Source organism: Gobius niger (genome assembly GCF_951799975.1).
Source record: "Gobius niger genome assembly, chromosome: 21".
Lineage (NCBI taxonomy): Eukaryota > Metazoa > Chordata > Actinopteri > Gobiiformes > Gobiidae > Gobius > Gobius niger.
The window spans coordinates 11,774,014-11,790,238 of record NC_136872.1 but is presented as its reverse complement, the minus strand read 5'-3'; the positions used below and the strand labels follow the sequence as shown (position 1 = coordinate 11,790,238).

The following is a 16,225-nucleotide window of genomic DNA, read 5'->3' as shown; positions in this document are numbered from 1 at the left end:
GCACTCGGACTGTCTGGGGCTATGAGCAGGATGAATGTGCCCTCTGTCCTCACTCTGTGAAGAAGAGGCGCAATGAGGCGCAGGGGCGGAAACGCGTAAAGCAGGCCGGACGGCCATGGTCGATGGGCCATGGCATCCACGCCGAGAGGAGGCCCGTCTGTTGACCTGAGCGAGAACCAGAGTGGGCACTGTGCGTTCTCTGCATTGGCGAAAAGGTCGGCCACTGGTCTGCCGAACCGGAGCCACACCTCCGCCGCGACCTCCGGTGCCAGGCCCCATTCGTCCCGTAGGGCGCCCCCTCTGGACATCCTGTCCGCGCCGACATTGCGAGATCCGGGAATGTGGCGCGCTTTCAGAGAGGCCAGGCGGATGCTCGCCCAGTTGAGCACCTCCGCTGCCAGCCTGTGGAGAGCGGGGGACCTGGTCCCCCCCTGCCTGTTCAGGTAGGCCACCACTGTGGTGTTGTCCGACCGAACTAACACGTGGCGACCCTGCAGATGGGTGGCAAAGTGTAGGAGGACTTTCTGCACTGCCTCCATCTCTAGGAGGTTGATGTGTCTCGGAGACGGGGGCCAAACACCGCTCGCCGTGAGATGGCCCAGTACTCCGCCCCAGCCGGTCAGGGAGGCGTCTGTGAACACCTCCGTGTAATGGAGCACGTAGCCCATTTGGACCCCTCGATGGAGGCGCTCGGGGTCCAACCAGAATTCTACGTCGGACCTTGCGGCGGGGGACAACCGCACCCGCGTCAAGTCCCTCACACGGCGGGACTCGAGGCGTGAAAACCAGCGTTGAAGGCCTCTCATATGCAGCAGACCCAGTTGAACCACCGGGTGGGCTGATGCCATCATGCCGAGCAGGGAGCGGATTCGCCGTGGTACAATCCGCGGACCATCCAACACCCGTAGACCCAGATCCAGAATCACCGACTGCCTTTCCAGGGAGAGGGAGGCCCTCATGCCCTTGGAATCCAAGCGCAAACCCAGATAGACCAATTCCTGGGTCGGAGCCAGTCGACTTTTCTCCCGATTGACAACCAGCCCCAGCCGAGAAATGTGCCTCAGCACAGCGGCCGTGTGGGCTTCGGCCTCCTGTGGGGAGGAGGCCAGAATAAGCCAATCGTCGATGTAAGTCAGGATTCTGAGACCCTGACGGCGAAGCGGCTCCAACGCTACCTCCACACACTTCGAGAAGGTGCGTGGGGCGAGGGAGTAGCCAAATGAGAGGCGGCAATACTCGTAGCATTTGTCCCCGACTGCGAACCGGAGAAACTTCCTGTGCGCTGGGACAATGGGGATGTGGAAGTATGCGTCCATTAGGTCCACTGAAGTCATCCAGTCTCCGGGCCTGACGCATTGCAGCAGCTGCTGCACCGTGAGCATGCGGAAAGGCCTCTTCACAATGTAGTGATTGAGAACCCGTAGGTCCAGAATGGGCCGCACACCGCCGCTCTTTTTGGGAACGAGGAAATACGGGGAGTAAAACCCCATCCTCGCACTGAGCGGCTCCACCTCTGCTATGGCGCCGCGCTGTAGCAGAGAAACCACTTCTCTTGTGAGCGCCGCTGTCTCGGCTGCGCTGCGTAACCTTGTCTTGAGGATACCGCGAAAGCCTGGAGGTCTCCGAGAGAATTGTAGAGCGTATCCCCTTCTGAGCGCTCTGTCCAGCCAGGGCGCTCTGAGGAGCCCTGTGTCTTTCCAGACCTGGTAAAACTCTGTCAGGGGCCGTACCACGACACTGAGTGAGAGCGGGTAAACGGGCCCGCCCACAGGCTCCGCTCTCGGCGGTGAGCCGCAGCGTGGGGGGCCCTGCCCGAAAGGGCTGACGCTCCCGGGAGAGAGCGGACTCATCGGCCGAGAAAAGAACGCGCTCAGATCTACGCTTCTTAGCGGGGATTAGAGAGCGCGTGGGGAGTGTAAGGGAAGAGGGTCTACACATAGACTTACACCGCTGCCCCGAGGCTTTTAGAGAAGCATGCTGACGAGCTGCAACATCATGGGGAGCTAACGTGCCTGACATAATGTCATACCGCCTTTTTCCTCTCCCGCTCCTCCGCGGCAGAGAGCGGGAGCGCGGAGACGAGCACTGAGCAGACGTATGAGAGCCAATCACAGGCCTTATTGTGCTCGAGCCCCCTCTTTCTTCCACGTTCGCTGTCTTACGTACAGTCGACCAATCACTGTCGAGGAACAGCGCATCACAGCTGGGTCTCGCTGTCAGAGCAGCAGTATGCCCACATTCACTCATGTGAGACAGTGCGCTCGCGGTAGCGACAGCCGCGGTGACACGAGGGATAGCTCCAGCCGCAGCCCGAGTGCAAGAGTCAGAGCGCGTTTCACACGCGTCCTTGACAGGCAGCGGAGCTGAGCGGCAAGGAGCGTTCAGCGGGGCCCCCTGAGCCCTGCTGACGGTAACCCTATTCCCACTCCGAGTGGCAATAGGCAGACTTGTGGCGCCTTCAGCAAGGAAGGAACACGAAGTAGGCTCTTTTATGAAGTAACGGGCCGAACGGCCTTTATTCACATTCTTATATCCCCCTCTTCCTCCCCTGAAGCCCGGAGCAGGACGGCGGTCACGTCTCGGGCTGGGATCATCGCTGCGCCGACGATCCGGAACCTGGGGGCGTCGAGGAGCTGCACGTGAGGAGGACGCGGGGCCTCGACGAGGGGGAGATCTGCCGCCTCTTCCTCCTCGTTCGGAGCGCCGGCGTGAAACGGAGCCATGGTCACGCTGGGGACGGAAATGATGGGCCAGTTGAGCGGAGGCTTTGGCGGCGGTCTCCAGGCGGTCCACCATAGCCTGGATGCCAGGACCGAAGAGGGAGGACTGGTCGAGCGGCAAGCTCAGGAGACTGCGTTTGTCCGCCTCCTTCAGCGTGGACAAGCCCAGCCAAAGATGGCGGCAGCCGACCTGCGCTGCGCACATGGTCCGGCCACCGTCGAGGGCAAGAGCCTGTGACATGCGGGCGAAGGCCGCCATGGTGGTCTCCGCCTCCTCGAACTCTTCGCGGGACAGCTGGTCACGACCGCGGATGAGCTTGTCCAGAGAGGCGGTGAGCAGGGCCATATTGTTAGCTAACGCCACGACCTGTGCAGCGTTAGCGTAACAGCGGTTAAGAATGGAAGCTGTGAACCTGTCCCGCTCTGAGGGAAGGTCCACTCTACCGCCGGGCCAGAGAGAAGAGGACGGGAGAAGGGACATTCTAATCCCGTCCTCGATGGCGGGGACGCTCTTCGGCTGGCCCCATCCTTCCACCGTGGCGCACACACCGTACGCTAGTGCCGGAGTGCGGGCAGAGTACGGACTGCCCCAGTCACGCATAGCGTAGTGGAGGAGGGAATCCACGCGAGGGGCCACGACCACCGGTCGCTGCCTGCCGCGGGTGTTGCCAAACAGGTCCCGGAACAGATCCGACGCTGGAGCTGGGGGCTGCGGAGGCATCGTCAGCTCCATACGAGCCGCAGCTGAAGTGATGAGGCCCGGGAGACGATCCATGGGGTAACGCTCCCGCGGCTGCATCTCCTCTGAGAACAGAGAGAGTGCGTCCTCATCAAACAAGCGCTGCTGATCATCTTCATCGTCCGCAGCCCAGTCCCTTCTCGGGACAGGCGGAGGCGGCGGGCTCCGCTCCCGCGCCGGGGAGACCGGCGGCGGGCTCCGCTCCCGCACCGGGGAGGCTGGAGCCGGGAAATCCCCGCTCGAAGTATCCGATTCCTGATCGGATAACTCTTGGGAGGCAGGGGCCAAAAAGGCACGGCGACGCTCGCGCTCCTCCCGAGGGAGCGCGATGCAAGCGGCACAGGAACCGTCATCTGCAGAGTGGCGCCGGCCCAGGCAGAGGAAGCAGCTAGCGTGCTGATCCCCCGCGAGGAGCGGCGCCGTGCAGGACCCGCAAACCCGCTGCTTGACGCCGGAGGGCGACGGGGTTTCAAGCGAAGGAGTGCGGTGAGTCATTCTTCGTCAAGTCTTGAAGTTGAATCCAGTTCAGAGCAAAGCTGAGAGAAAAAGGAGACGATTGAAGGGAGAGTCCCCCTTTTATAGGGGTCAGGGGTGAGTGGGACCCCAGGTATGATTGGAGCGGTCAGTTCTTTGATCCTCTCAGGGCGGGAAGCTGGCGCTTCCGAGAGATATGCAATAGCGCAGCCTAAGGGCAAGCACACAATTGAAGTAGAACAGAAGAGACAGAGCAAAGGTGGATCAGAGTAACAATGGTAGGCTGACTCATTGCCATTAGAGATAACATTTTACTAAATATTACTCCTGAGAGGTTCAGTATGTGGTACAGTAAAGCGGTCATTGAAAGATGTCTGCTCTGTGTTGCTAGTTCCAGCTCATTAGGATGCGATTGTGTGTTGGGCTCATCCCAGCTGTCAGTTAATACAGCTGGGATAAAGCTTACTCAATAAAGCTTAAGAGAAGTTTGTCTAGTCAACATGTGAAGTTTATTACGCATGCGGAGATTGTGCGCACAGGAGGATCTGTGCGTAAATCTGCGGAGCAAGGTTTCGTAGCTGATTTTATCTACACATACATCGAAAGGCGGTACAACATAACAAAGACATGGTGATACATTTGGAGATGTAAATGCAAGCGGCCAAGAGGCGCTTTGCCTGGGAATGAAATCAGACTGGCGGTGGAGGGAAAGTGAGATCCTTTGTCATGCTTTATAAGATGGGCCATGCGGGCCTATTGTCTTTTAGGTGCGAAACGACCATGCCCAGGATCTTTTGTGAGATGGAGATGGCCCGTCTGGGGTACAAGAAGAAACCGGTCACATAGCAGGCATGGCGTTAACTTAGTTACCTGGCTTAACTTTAACCAAACTTGTCACAACACACTGAAGACCTCATAATCCACCTCTGTCCTTACCTCCAACGACAGGAGCAGACCTCACTGTTTGAGGAAACAGAGGAACTTGTGTTTGTCTTTGTTTTGCACAATGTAACAATTCATTTCCTCAGGGGATATTTGCTTTTCAAATGGCATGTTAAGTACATGTCTAAGCATCTCATTATTATTTGGGACCTTGTTAGGAATTTTAAGAGTTTTGTCCTGCATTTTAGATTTTTAACCAGGTTAGAAATTAGAAACGTCTGAATATTCCGTGATTTCATTAAATTATATGAAGCAGTCGACTATGAAACATGACATGTAAAACCAAAACAATCATTGTAAAATAGCATCCAAGTTAGGAACCTTTCAACGTTATGTAACTGTAACTATTTTCATTGTTTTTCTGAATCTGAAAAGCAAAAGGAAGTACAAGCAACAAGGGAGTTTGCAGAACCTAGAAAACGGGCCCTTTCACTGAATGACAGTCATTGATCTTGGGTGAGTGGCACAAGAGAGAGGAGAAGTCTGCGCCCGATCATGAATCAGGACAGTGGGGCATTGTTGAGATGAAGAAATTATTTTCACTTCTAAAAGTTCCTTAATTCATGTTTTCCAAATAGGTTTTTTGTTTTGGAATTACATTTTGCTCATTCATTGTACTGCTCAAATGAATACTATTATTTCTTCATTGATGGTGAGGAAAGGGGCCATAAACCAGGCCAGGCCTTTTCAATGTGGGGTTTGCATGGTCTCCAAATCAGACAATTGGTTTCTTTAGATGACAGAAAGGGACATTGATTACATCTATAGTGAATACTATCAATCTAATCCAACTTTTTTATATATATAATGCACTTTTAAATCAATACAATACAATACATCATAAAAAATAAGATGGCCTAGTAAAAATAAAATCTGCAGCCTACAATAAATGGAACCATAAAAAGAAGATGAAGGATCCACTCTACACATGAGTGTCATTGTGTCTGTCCAGTGTTCGCATGTGAATGGGTGAGTGGTTCCTTGATGTAAAGCGCTTTGAGTGCCTAAAGTATGTGGACACGTGCTATGTAAATGTGACCATTTAAACATATTAGGTGAACTATTGCTGCATACATGGTTAAAATTTGGCTTCATCACCCGATTTATTGGCAGGTGGTGTCAATGTTATGCCTGTCGGTTTTAATAGCATTTTACACATGTTTACATACACTTCATAAAAAGACACGTTTTTTTCTCACTGTCTGACATGAAACCATATATTTTAATTGACCTATTTGTCAAATTCCAGAAGAATAGAGAGATGGGATTCTGTACACATTTTTTTTCTATTACTTTTTACACAGTCAGAAGTTTACATACACTAAGATTACTATACCTTTAAACAATTTGAGAGAACCACCAACCACAGAACAAGATCTGACACCTGTGCGTAATTGGCTCATGCGCAAAAGCTGCGTCTCAAACTCACCTCCCCGTGCTCCTGCACAAGGGGGGCTGACGAAGGAAGTAGAGCAAGCTGAGCGACGCTCTTTTCCGCTTGGTGTGAGCTCGGTGGAACACCGTGCTGTGGTCTAAAATATGAATATTAACCCAAGAACAAATGCAAAAGACCTGGTGAAGATGCTGAATCTGATCACCAGTTTGTCATCATCCAGAGTGAAACAAGTACTGCACCGACAAGGGCTGAGAGGGTACTCTGCCAGGAAGACAGAATAGAGTTTGCAAATAAACAAAAAGGATAAAGACTTGAGGTCTGACGGAAACAAAACAAATGTGAATGTACAAATGGGACAATGAAGATGTAAAAATGTTTGAATTGAAATGAAAACCTGTTTCTACATTTTAATGTGATATATCCAGCACTTTTTACACCTGTATATATTGTAATAGATGGGTTCAATAAAAAAAAAAAATTGGGAACATGAATACACTTAAATGGAGTCAATATTTATTGAGCTATTATATGCCAAGCCAAGCCTCGTCATCTCAGTTTGTGTGAAACTGTCGACCCCACCCTCCCTCCCTTCATGTCTGTTCCATCTCAGCAATGATTCTCCTGCTTAGAAGGGGGGTCCCGAATAGCTGGGTTCATACGAGACGGAGCCCCCACCCACAGTCTCGCCCAGTTTCACTCTACACTATAACCTTGTAAATAAAATCTTAATTGCACTTTGTTGTGGCGTGGTCCTTGCTAGTGAAAAGCCATTTGGACAAGTACAGACATGCTTCTCCCTGTGCCTTTCTGTCTTCCCCCAGTAGGTGGAGCCATAATCATTCATTTCAAAAGATTCCAACAGACTGGCCTACTTTTCCGACAAATAAAGTATAAACTATACATTAAAATAACACACTGGAAGTTATTGATTGCGTAGTCATATAAATGACTCGATTTTAGCATTGAACGGAGTTATGAACTGTAAAAGAAGGAAGCATGAGTAGCCTGTGGTTCTCTTTCCAAGTGAAACCAGATGTTGCTCATGCTTTAGGTTTCCCAGGGCAATCCCCAAAGTTTTCCAACAGTGTCACTGCAGGAGTGAAACACACAACAATGGGACTTTTGACAAAGCTATTCCTTTATTTCTACACTACAGAGTCTTTAGATAACATATACAATCTTATTACAGTTACATTACAGTTTGACACAAAAGAACGGACTGTAAATGCTGGTTATAAACATATATCAGAAGTATATGAACAAGAATATCACACTTTGGCTGATTTAAGTTTGGTTCAGAGGTACAAGTGTTTAAGTGGCAATGGTGCGATACATGTTATTCAGGCAGAAGAGCGAGGACTGGAGTTTGTGTTTAAAAGCTCAAGTGGCACACCCATTTCACTGAGTCAAACAGCTGCATTTGGAATTGTTAGTATGGTTAATAAAATACACAACACTGGCCCACTTTCATCTGGAATTATTTTTTTCAATGCACTCAATTTTCCTGAAACAAACTGTCAGTCAATAGGTCAAGCGAGTTCAGCAAAACAATGCCATAAACCACAACTTCTGTTTTTACACTTCACACTCATTTCCTATTTATACTGGCTCTAGCACTCATCTCTTTGGACGGTTGAAGTTCAGTCTCTACGGCAACCACTAAAATGCGGTAAAACCCCTGTGAGCATTTACATTAGGCGACGTGCACTTTTAGAAAGAGAAAAAGGTTTTTGTTGAACACAGTAGCAAGTGCACTCCTAGACATAACTTCCTCAAACTCTGCTCACTTTTGCATGTTTATAAAAACGTACATATAGAGCCTGCTTTGACGTTAGTTTGACACATGTGGTTAATACAGGTTCAGCATCACAAGACAATATTGCACTATATCGCATAAAATAACAGAGAGGCACTGGAATTATAGCATTATATGAAATGCTGATGTGGGTTAAGCTTTTAAACATCCATGGCATAAAACAAACAACATTGCATCCGTTTCTGTAGGCACAAAACAATAGTAGTTATGTCTTTGGAAGAACAGCAAGTTAAGCTGAATGCAGAGGCACAGATGTCGGAAATATAAATCTGAATAGTTACTGTAGCAAAAATAATATCTAAAACAGCCCAAAGACCCGCTGTAAAAGTGATGTGGGTCCATAGAAAACTGGAAAAAATGGATTAAAAACGATCCATCGATTAAAAGGTACAGGTTTTAACACAATTATAAAACATTTCCACAGTGATACGAGTTATATTATTTAGCACAGTAAAATTGTAGCCCTGTTCATGGGATTATTGTCATTGTGATTGTTGAAAAAGATTTGCTTTGGCGGGAATCTATGAGAGAAAAAAGTGGAAGGAAAGTCCAAGTCCAAGTCCTTGCTCTTATGTTGTCGTCTTTGCTGGCTTTATGAAAATACAGTGCTGCGCTGGTTTGCCTCACCAACCTTCTCGAAGAACATAAAATCCTGTTAGGATAGTAGAAAAAAACACATTTAGTGGATCACGCGCATAGTATTTAGAGGTATTTGATTAAACTATCGACTTACAATGAGGAAGCAGGCTCCCATCAGCACAGCCTTCATCTTTACATCCAAGTCTAAAGGAAACTGGATACCAAAGTTGTCCGTGTCAGTGAAGACTTCCTTTAAGAGGCCGCTCCATTGCTTACTGATGCGACCGATGGTGTTGTCGCCATCTTTTCCTTTCAACTGGCCGCCAAAAGCAAAAACTGAATATCTGTTTGTAAATATATTTCATTTGTAACTACTACTGTATATATAACTACCTCAAAGTTCACGTCTCCACAGCAATTGCAGGCAAAGCAGGGCCCCTCTAGCTTTAGCACGGTCTCCTTGTTGGGGCCCTGAATGGAAAACTTGGGCAGGCAAGGGTGCCAGTCTTGTTTGACGTAGCCTATTGTGGTGCCAGGTGGGGCTTGGACTTCCATCTGTAAACAACATACAGTTTGGTGGTTTAAGTAATATTTACCAAACCTATAATAGTGGCGTGTGCATAATTCTTTATGTACAAGTTAGATCAAGGGATTTGAATGCAAGAGCCTGAGCCCTAAATAAAAGAATCTCACTAATGCAAGATGTTAGAACGGTATGGTAGAACTTGTTTTTTAAATACCAAAAGCATTAACCCCTAAATACCCCTTCAATCTGACTTTTGAGGCAAACAGTCCGGAATTAGAAATATTCCAAAAACCTCTGGATGCTGACAACTATAAATAAATCCCCACGAGTTACAGGTCACATGGTATGTCAGGAATGAGGAGGTGAAGTGACGGGCTGACTGCTTCGTTGTGGCGAGGCATAACAAAGGTAAATGAATCTCACATGGGTCTTGTCAGTGCAGTAAACACAACCGTAGAGTGACTGGGGAGTGGAGATGAGGCAGCCCTTGGGAACGCATTGTAACGAGCAAGATTAAAAGGAGGACAAAGTGCTCTGTGAGGTGATAGGGCAAAGCACTTGAAAACACTCCATGGCTGCTCAAAGTAATGCAGTCAAAAGTCGATGTAAGAAAAGTATTGAAGGGAAAATGTGTCAGCATTTAAGCCCAATATTTGTTTTGCTAAAGAATGAATAATATGGACCACAAAATAATGATCGAAAGGACAAAGGACTGGACAAACAAATGGGCACAGCTCTATGGCAGCAAAGGCACGAACAATGTGAAGGATACAGCTTGTAAATATTACAGTGATGTGAACAGGTTTGAATGCCCCTTTTCTATATGTTTGTTAAGTCACATCACACACAATAATACACACCATCTACTTCTGGGTCCAAAGTGTTGACCTGTTATTGTTCAGATAAAGTTGCAGCAAAAACTGCAACTTTACACTATGTTAAGAATTATAATGCAAATTGTATTTCAGTGCCATAAAAGGTGAAAAAAATCAAATTCAATGAAAATCATGGATGATATTGTGTCTCGGGGCTCTTTGAATCACTGTCATCAATCTCAGACGCCTGGGATGATTAGTTTTCAGGTTAAGCCCAGTTAAGGGAAAAACTACTGAAAAAGGATGTTCCACATTTTTAAGCAGACCATCATTGTCTGGCAATATGGGAAAGAAAAATTATCTCTCTGCTGATGAAAAGCGTGAAATAGTTGAATGCCTTGGACATGGTATGAAAACCTTAGATATTTCATGAAAGATTAAGCATAATCATCGTACTGTTAAGAGATTTGTGGCTGATTCAGAGCACACTCGGGTTTGTGCAGATAAAGGCACAACGAGGACGGTTTCTGCCAGACAAATACCCTTCAGAGGCTGCAGTTGTGCATAAACCTTCTATCCGGCCTCCCCTAAACTGTTAATTGAATGCTGACAAGCTGCTGAGGTGGGCTCAGAAATACATACAAGACTCATTTTCAAACAGTCTTGTTCACTGATGAGGCCGTGTAACCCTGGATGGTCACATGGATGGAGCAGTGGATGGTTGGTGAATGGCCACCATGTCCCAACAAGGCTGTGACGTCAGCAAGGAGGTGGTGGAGTCACGTTTTGGCCTGGATTCATGGGGAGAGAGTGGTCGGCCAATTTAGGCTCCCTGAAGATGTGAAAATGACCACTGAAAAATATGTGTGTGAGTTTCTGGCTGACCACTTTCTTCCATGGTACAAAAAGAAGAACTGTGCTTTCTCTAACAAAATCATCTTCATGCACCATGTCATGCTGTACGTATTTCAGGGCCACCTGCAGCCATTTCTGCTTGTCAATTTAGGGGACGCCGGATAGATGGTTTATGCACAACTACAAGCCTCTGGAGGGTCCTACACCTAGATGTGCGGGAGACTCCAGAGGCACCAGCAGCTTCAAATACCTGTTCTCTTAATCTGATGTATTTGTCTGGCAGAAACCGTCCTCATTGTGCCTTTATCTGCACAAAACCGTGTGTGCTCTGAATCAGCCACAAATCTCTTAACAGTATGCTGATTACGCTTGATCTTTCCTGAAATATCGAAGGTTTTCAACTATTTCATGTTTTTCATCAGCAGAGACACTTTTTCTTTTCCTTATAGCTTGAAAATGGTGGTCCGCTTAATAATGGTGAACGCCCTTTTTCAGTAGCTTTTCCCTTAACTGGGTTTACCTGACTACATATTAACACAACTGTCTGAGATTGATGTCAGTGATTCAAAGAGCCCTGAGGCACAATACCGGAGTATATTTGATTTATTTATTTTACCTCTGAAATACAATTTGCATAATAATCGTTAACATAGTGTATCTGAATCTCCTGCTGAAATAACAGTATACTGTATATACTGTAGCTCACCATTTCTCCCAGCAAAATGAAGATTAGTCAGTAAAGCATTACTAAAGAAAATCCAGAGCATATCAAACATTTCTTTGCGATCAGATGTTTAAAAAGAGCCTTGTAGTCAGCTCAAAAGCAGGTTAAAATCAGCAAAATCCCATTAGAGTGAAAAAGGCTAAAGCCCTGTTGGACCCAGAGTGATGAAACAGGAGGCTCTATGTGCGCTAATAAAGATACGTATGTGCTATGTAAATTTCAAGGAAAATTGCTGGACTAGAGCCACACTTTGATACTGAATTATTAAGTGACTCATAGTTCAGAGAGAGTATCAGAGAGTGATTCATATTAGTAATGAACCAGACTAATATTTGCACTGCCTTTGTTGATCCGTGTATTAGTGGGCTATTGATAATGTTGTTTGACTTGTTGCACAGACCTCTTGCAGGCAGCAGGGGCACCAGCAGGACACACAGCGGAAGGGTCGGATGAGGCGGATCACCTCTCTATCTTGGTTGTCTTTAATTTTCATGTCAAAGCTGCGCAAAGAGCCACAGCAGTTCCTGGTGCAGCAGTCGTTCTTCTCTTTGGCCTTGTAGATCTTCTGGCCCAAGCTGTTCTTTATCTCATACTGGTTATTGGTCTCGAAGCCAATAAAAGCTGGGTGACAGAGAACAAAGAAAAATGTTGACAAATGAAGTAGATATGGGAAAAAACAGGGACAGACACCTTTAAATCTAAAAATATGATTGCCATGTTCTCTTTTTGTGACTTCCCAAATCATAGTCTTTACCTTCTAAAAGCTCCACTTTTTGGTGAATGAGGATTTGGTCAATCTGAAAACACAGGATAATATTTTATCAAAGTTATTTGCTATCATACAATAAGGTTTCATATATTCCACTGGAAAATAGGCCACATGCTTTATTTGCAATGCAAACGAACAGCAGTCATCATGGCGATACGAAGAATGGACAAGAAGCAACAAACTCTGGTAATGTTTACTCAAATGAGCAGTAATTTCCACAAAAACACAAGAGTTAATATTTAACCTTGGCTCACATAACAGCATTGACTTGCATTTGTATTTTTGTTATGCTATACTGCCATACACCTTATAGATAAAATTTCAACAATCAAATCACCGAAACCAGAATATGACAGTAACGACTGAAGCCTAAAGCCAAAACCACAAACCTTCAGACGGCTCTGATAGTTATAACTTACCTGTGTGAGGTACTCCAGTCCAGGGGGGACGCCCACAGCCACAGCAGGCTCTCCAGGAGCCGGTGAGATCCCTCCTCCATACTCCGGCCCGGGAGCTGGTCCCCCAGGTCCTGGCTGATACATGACTGGAGGTGGGCCTTGGTTGTAGCCCATATTAAAGCCGACTGGGGGCGGGGCGTGGCTGGGATCTCCATATCCAGGCCCAGGGACTGGGTAAGGTGCTACAGACTGGCCAGGCATTGGGTAGGGACTTTGTCCAGGAACACTTGGGTACACTGCAAATGTAACAACACTTTCAATCAGTTCCTCGATGTCATTTCATTCATAATCATTCCACAATGGTTAGGGTTAAATATAATGTTACTGTATCAACACTATAAACTGGAGCACACAGGTAAAGTGTTCAGGTGACAGTGGGAAAGGCACATTTAATTAACTGGAAAGTTTATGTTGCAGTGGTCATTGCCTGCTGTTAAAAAGTAACAAACACAAAACTTACCAAACAAATAACACAGAGCCAGAAAACTTCCCCACAACAAACAGCTCAGCTAAACGTTTGTTAGTTGATACTATGGCAAATTGAAGATGTTACTGTTACCATAGAAACAAAGGTGGATCAGAGGAATAGTGCTAGGCTAACGCATAGAAATAAAAAGGCTAATTCATTGACATTAGAGATAACATTTTACTACATATTCCTCCTGAGAGGTTCAGTCTATGGTACAGTAAAACGGTCATTGAAAGATGTCTGCTCTGTGTTGCTAGTTCCAGCACATTAGGATGCGATTGTACGTTTGGCTCATCCAGGTTACCCAGCTGTCACTGAAGACCTCAAAACCCACCTCTAATCCTTAGCTCGAACTACAGGAACAGACCTCACAAGTCAGCGTCACTAATCATATCAGAAACATCAATTTCAGGAAACAGAGGAACTTGTGTTTTTCTTCATTTGCATGTTTGCACAGCATTCTCAAACATTTCATTTCCTCTAGGAATATTTGCTTTTCAAATTGCATGTAAAGTACTTGTCTAAGCATGTCATTATTATTTGGGACCTTGTAAGGAATTTTAAGAGTTTTGTCCTGCATTTTAGATTTTCAACAACAAGGTTAGAAATGACAAATGGCTGAACATTCTGTGATTTTATCTCAGAAGAATTTGAAGAAGTTGCAAGAAGTACTTTTAAGACCAACAGGTTTGATGAGTTGTTGTTTCAAAGCAAATTGTGGCATAATTACTCGCTAAATATTAAAACAAACACAGTAAAATAGCAAAGTAGGAGGATTTTGGAACATTGCGTAATTGCTTTTCTGAATCTGATATTAAAATGTCACCAGCCAAGTCTTTCACGGGATTTGCCGACGTAGGGAAAGACTATTGTTCTGACACACAGCAGAACAACTGACCAGACTGGTTTTGGTTACATGACGCCAAAGCAAAACCCAAACAAAAGCTAACATTTATTCAATGTTTCAAAGTCATTTCATTTTTAATCCAATCTGAAAACTTTGATGATGAAAAAGGGTCAAAATAAGGACATCGTAAATATGCAGCTTGTGTAACAATCATTTTAGTGCCACCAGGAATCTAATTTACGCGGCATGCTTTTGGCAGGCCGTCTACGTGACACACTGTATATATATAGACATTCAGTGCACACAGTAAAGGGGCTCAGTGCACACAAGCCCCCCACGGTTCAGACAACGACAGCTTTCACCGTTCAACGTTTCATACCAAACACACATGCAGAGGGAGGAAAAGGGAGGCGTGTTCAAATGACTACAGTAAAAGTATGCAGTACCTCACTAGTTCTGGGATACACCATGTCAGGTATGTAGTAGCTCAGGGGGCATTCTGGGAATCCCCACGGCAGGACAAGGACAAGGTAGCCATTTAGTGTTACTCGAGCTGTACATGTACAGATCTCAAATCATGATGCATTCAGGGACAGTCCATACTAAATTCCTAGATTCCCTTTTCTAAATTCCAATTCCTCACAGGGATGAGTTTATATAAGCCGGTTTCACAACTTTCAGGAAGCAAAGTGGAGCTTTCATGTCACGGTAATCTAATAACAGTTAGCTTTCAAGTGCACGATCAATACAATTGCTTTAATTAGATGCACAGTGTGTGTGTTTTTTTTCCTCACTGCTGTCTGCTTTTACAATATATGTCTGCTGAATGCGGACAAAACATATTTAATTACCCAACCTGAAAATCAGGGCCTTTAATGTTTGTTTAAGAGACAGTCTTGTCCATGGTATCACTTTGAGGGTTCATTTTGTCAGAAAGGGTTAGAGATGTTGAAACCTTAACATATTTGACGGCTGACACATGTTAAGGTAGAGATTTCAACATCTCTAGCCCTAGTGTCTGACAAAATGAACCCTAAAAGTGACACTGTAACACGAGTAGACACAATGAACATTACAAAGTTCAGTCTCATCTATGCTTTTGTCCTCGAGTGGGTTCTTGGCTTAGACCGTGTTACTTGAAAACTTAAACTACTGATAGGCTATAAGTGGAAAAAAAACTTTAGTTACAATGACAAAATGGTGTCGGTTGTTTGGTATGCATAACAAGGCACCATAGGAAATGTGGAACAATACAATATCAACTCTCAGGGTATCATTCACTTACCAGGACCTGACATGGTGGGAAAAAAAAAAAAGTTGGATGAGATTTTGGAAGTAAAGGGTCAGACTTCCTCCTCCAAGCAACTGGTGTCTATGGGGCAACAAAGAGAATGAAAGAAGAGTGAGCCAGGTCTGTACAAAGGCAACAACAGTCACAGGTTAACATAAAGCGTCATGTGGATGTTGCTGTCACAAGTGAGTAAAACATTCTGGAGTGGGTGGGGTGGGGGGACTTTACAGCCTGTTTATTCCACAGTAAAGCACTTTTACAACAAGCAATTTAGATCTGCCTTTTCCAAGTGATGATCATGTGACGTGACCTAGATCCATGCAAGTGACAGCATGGATACAACAGGGCGTTTTGCAAATGTGTCTTTTTGTTTCAATGATGAAGTGGTCAAGACCTTAGGAAGGAAAAGTGGGTGTGGCCTGGCTCTGGAGAACGCGGGATGGGTGCAGGGCGCAGGGAAGGCATCGATGGTCCTTCCACATATGGTTCTAATAAACTTCACTACTTCGTTTTGCACACATGAACTTACCGCCTATACAGGGGGGGTCAACGTTACTGACTTCTCTTCTAAAGCTTCAGATCTTTAGTATAACGCGAGGCAAGAAAAGTAATTTACCTTCAGGTGTTTCCTCAATGCTCCAAAGGTTATGTCGATAAAGGACTCGGTGAGGGATGAGAGTTAAATCCCAAAGCACGAGACAAAAAGGCGATCATCTGAGTCGTCTTGACCAAAGCAAACCTGTCTTCGCCACCAGCGCTGTTGCACTCTCACTCCGCCCCCTCGAGCGTTTTTAACAATTTCCCT

The 16,225-nt window shown here is 46.0% G+C and overlaps 1 protein-coding gene across 1 annotated transcript; it reads right to left on the bottom strand.

Moving 5' to 3' along the window:
- Positions 1 to 8,097: 8,097 nt before the first annotated feature.
- Positions 8,098 to 16,225, bottom strand: LOC306980369 (phospholipid scramblase 2-like). Its single transcript, XM_079579724.1, has 8 exons — positions 16,037 to 16,225; positions 15,415 to 15,501; positions 12,775 to 13,049; positions 12,341 to 12,383; positions 11,987 to 12,207; positions 9,060 to 9,221; positions 8,821 to 8,982; positions 8,098 to 8,739 (listed from the first exon to the last, which is right to left on the bottom strand). Exons 2-8 carry the CDS (start codon positions 15,425 to 15,427, stop codon positions 8,680 to 8,682), a joined length of 936 nt encoding a protein of 311 aa, XP_079435850.1. The 5' UTR covers positions 15,428 to 15,501; positions 16,037 to 16,225; the 3' UTR covers positions 8,098 to 8,679.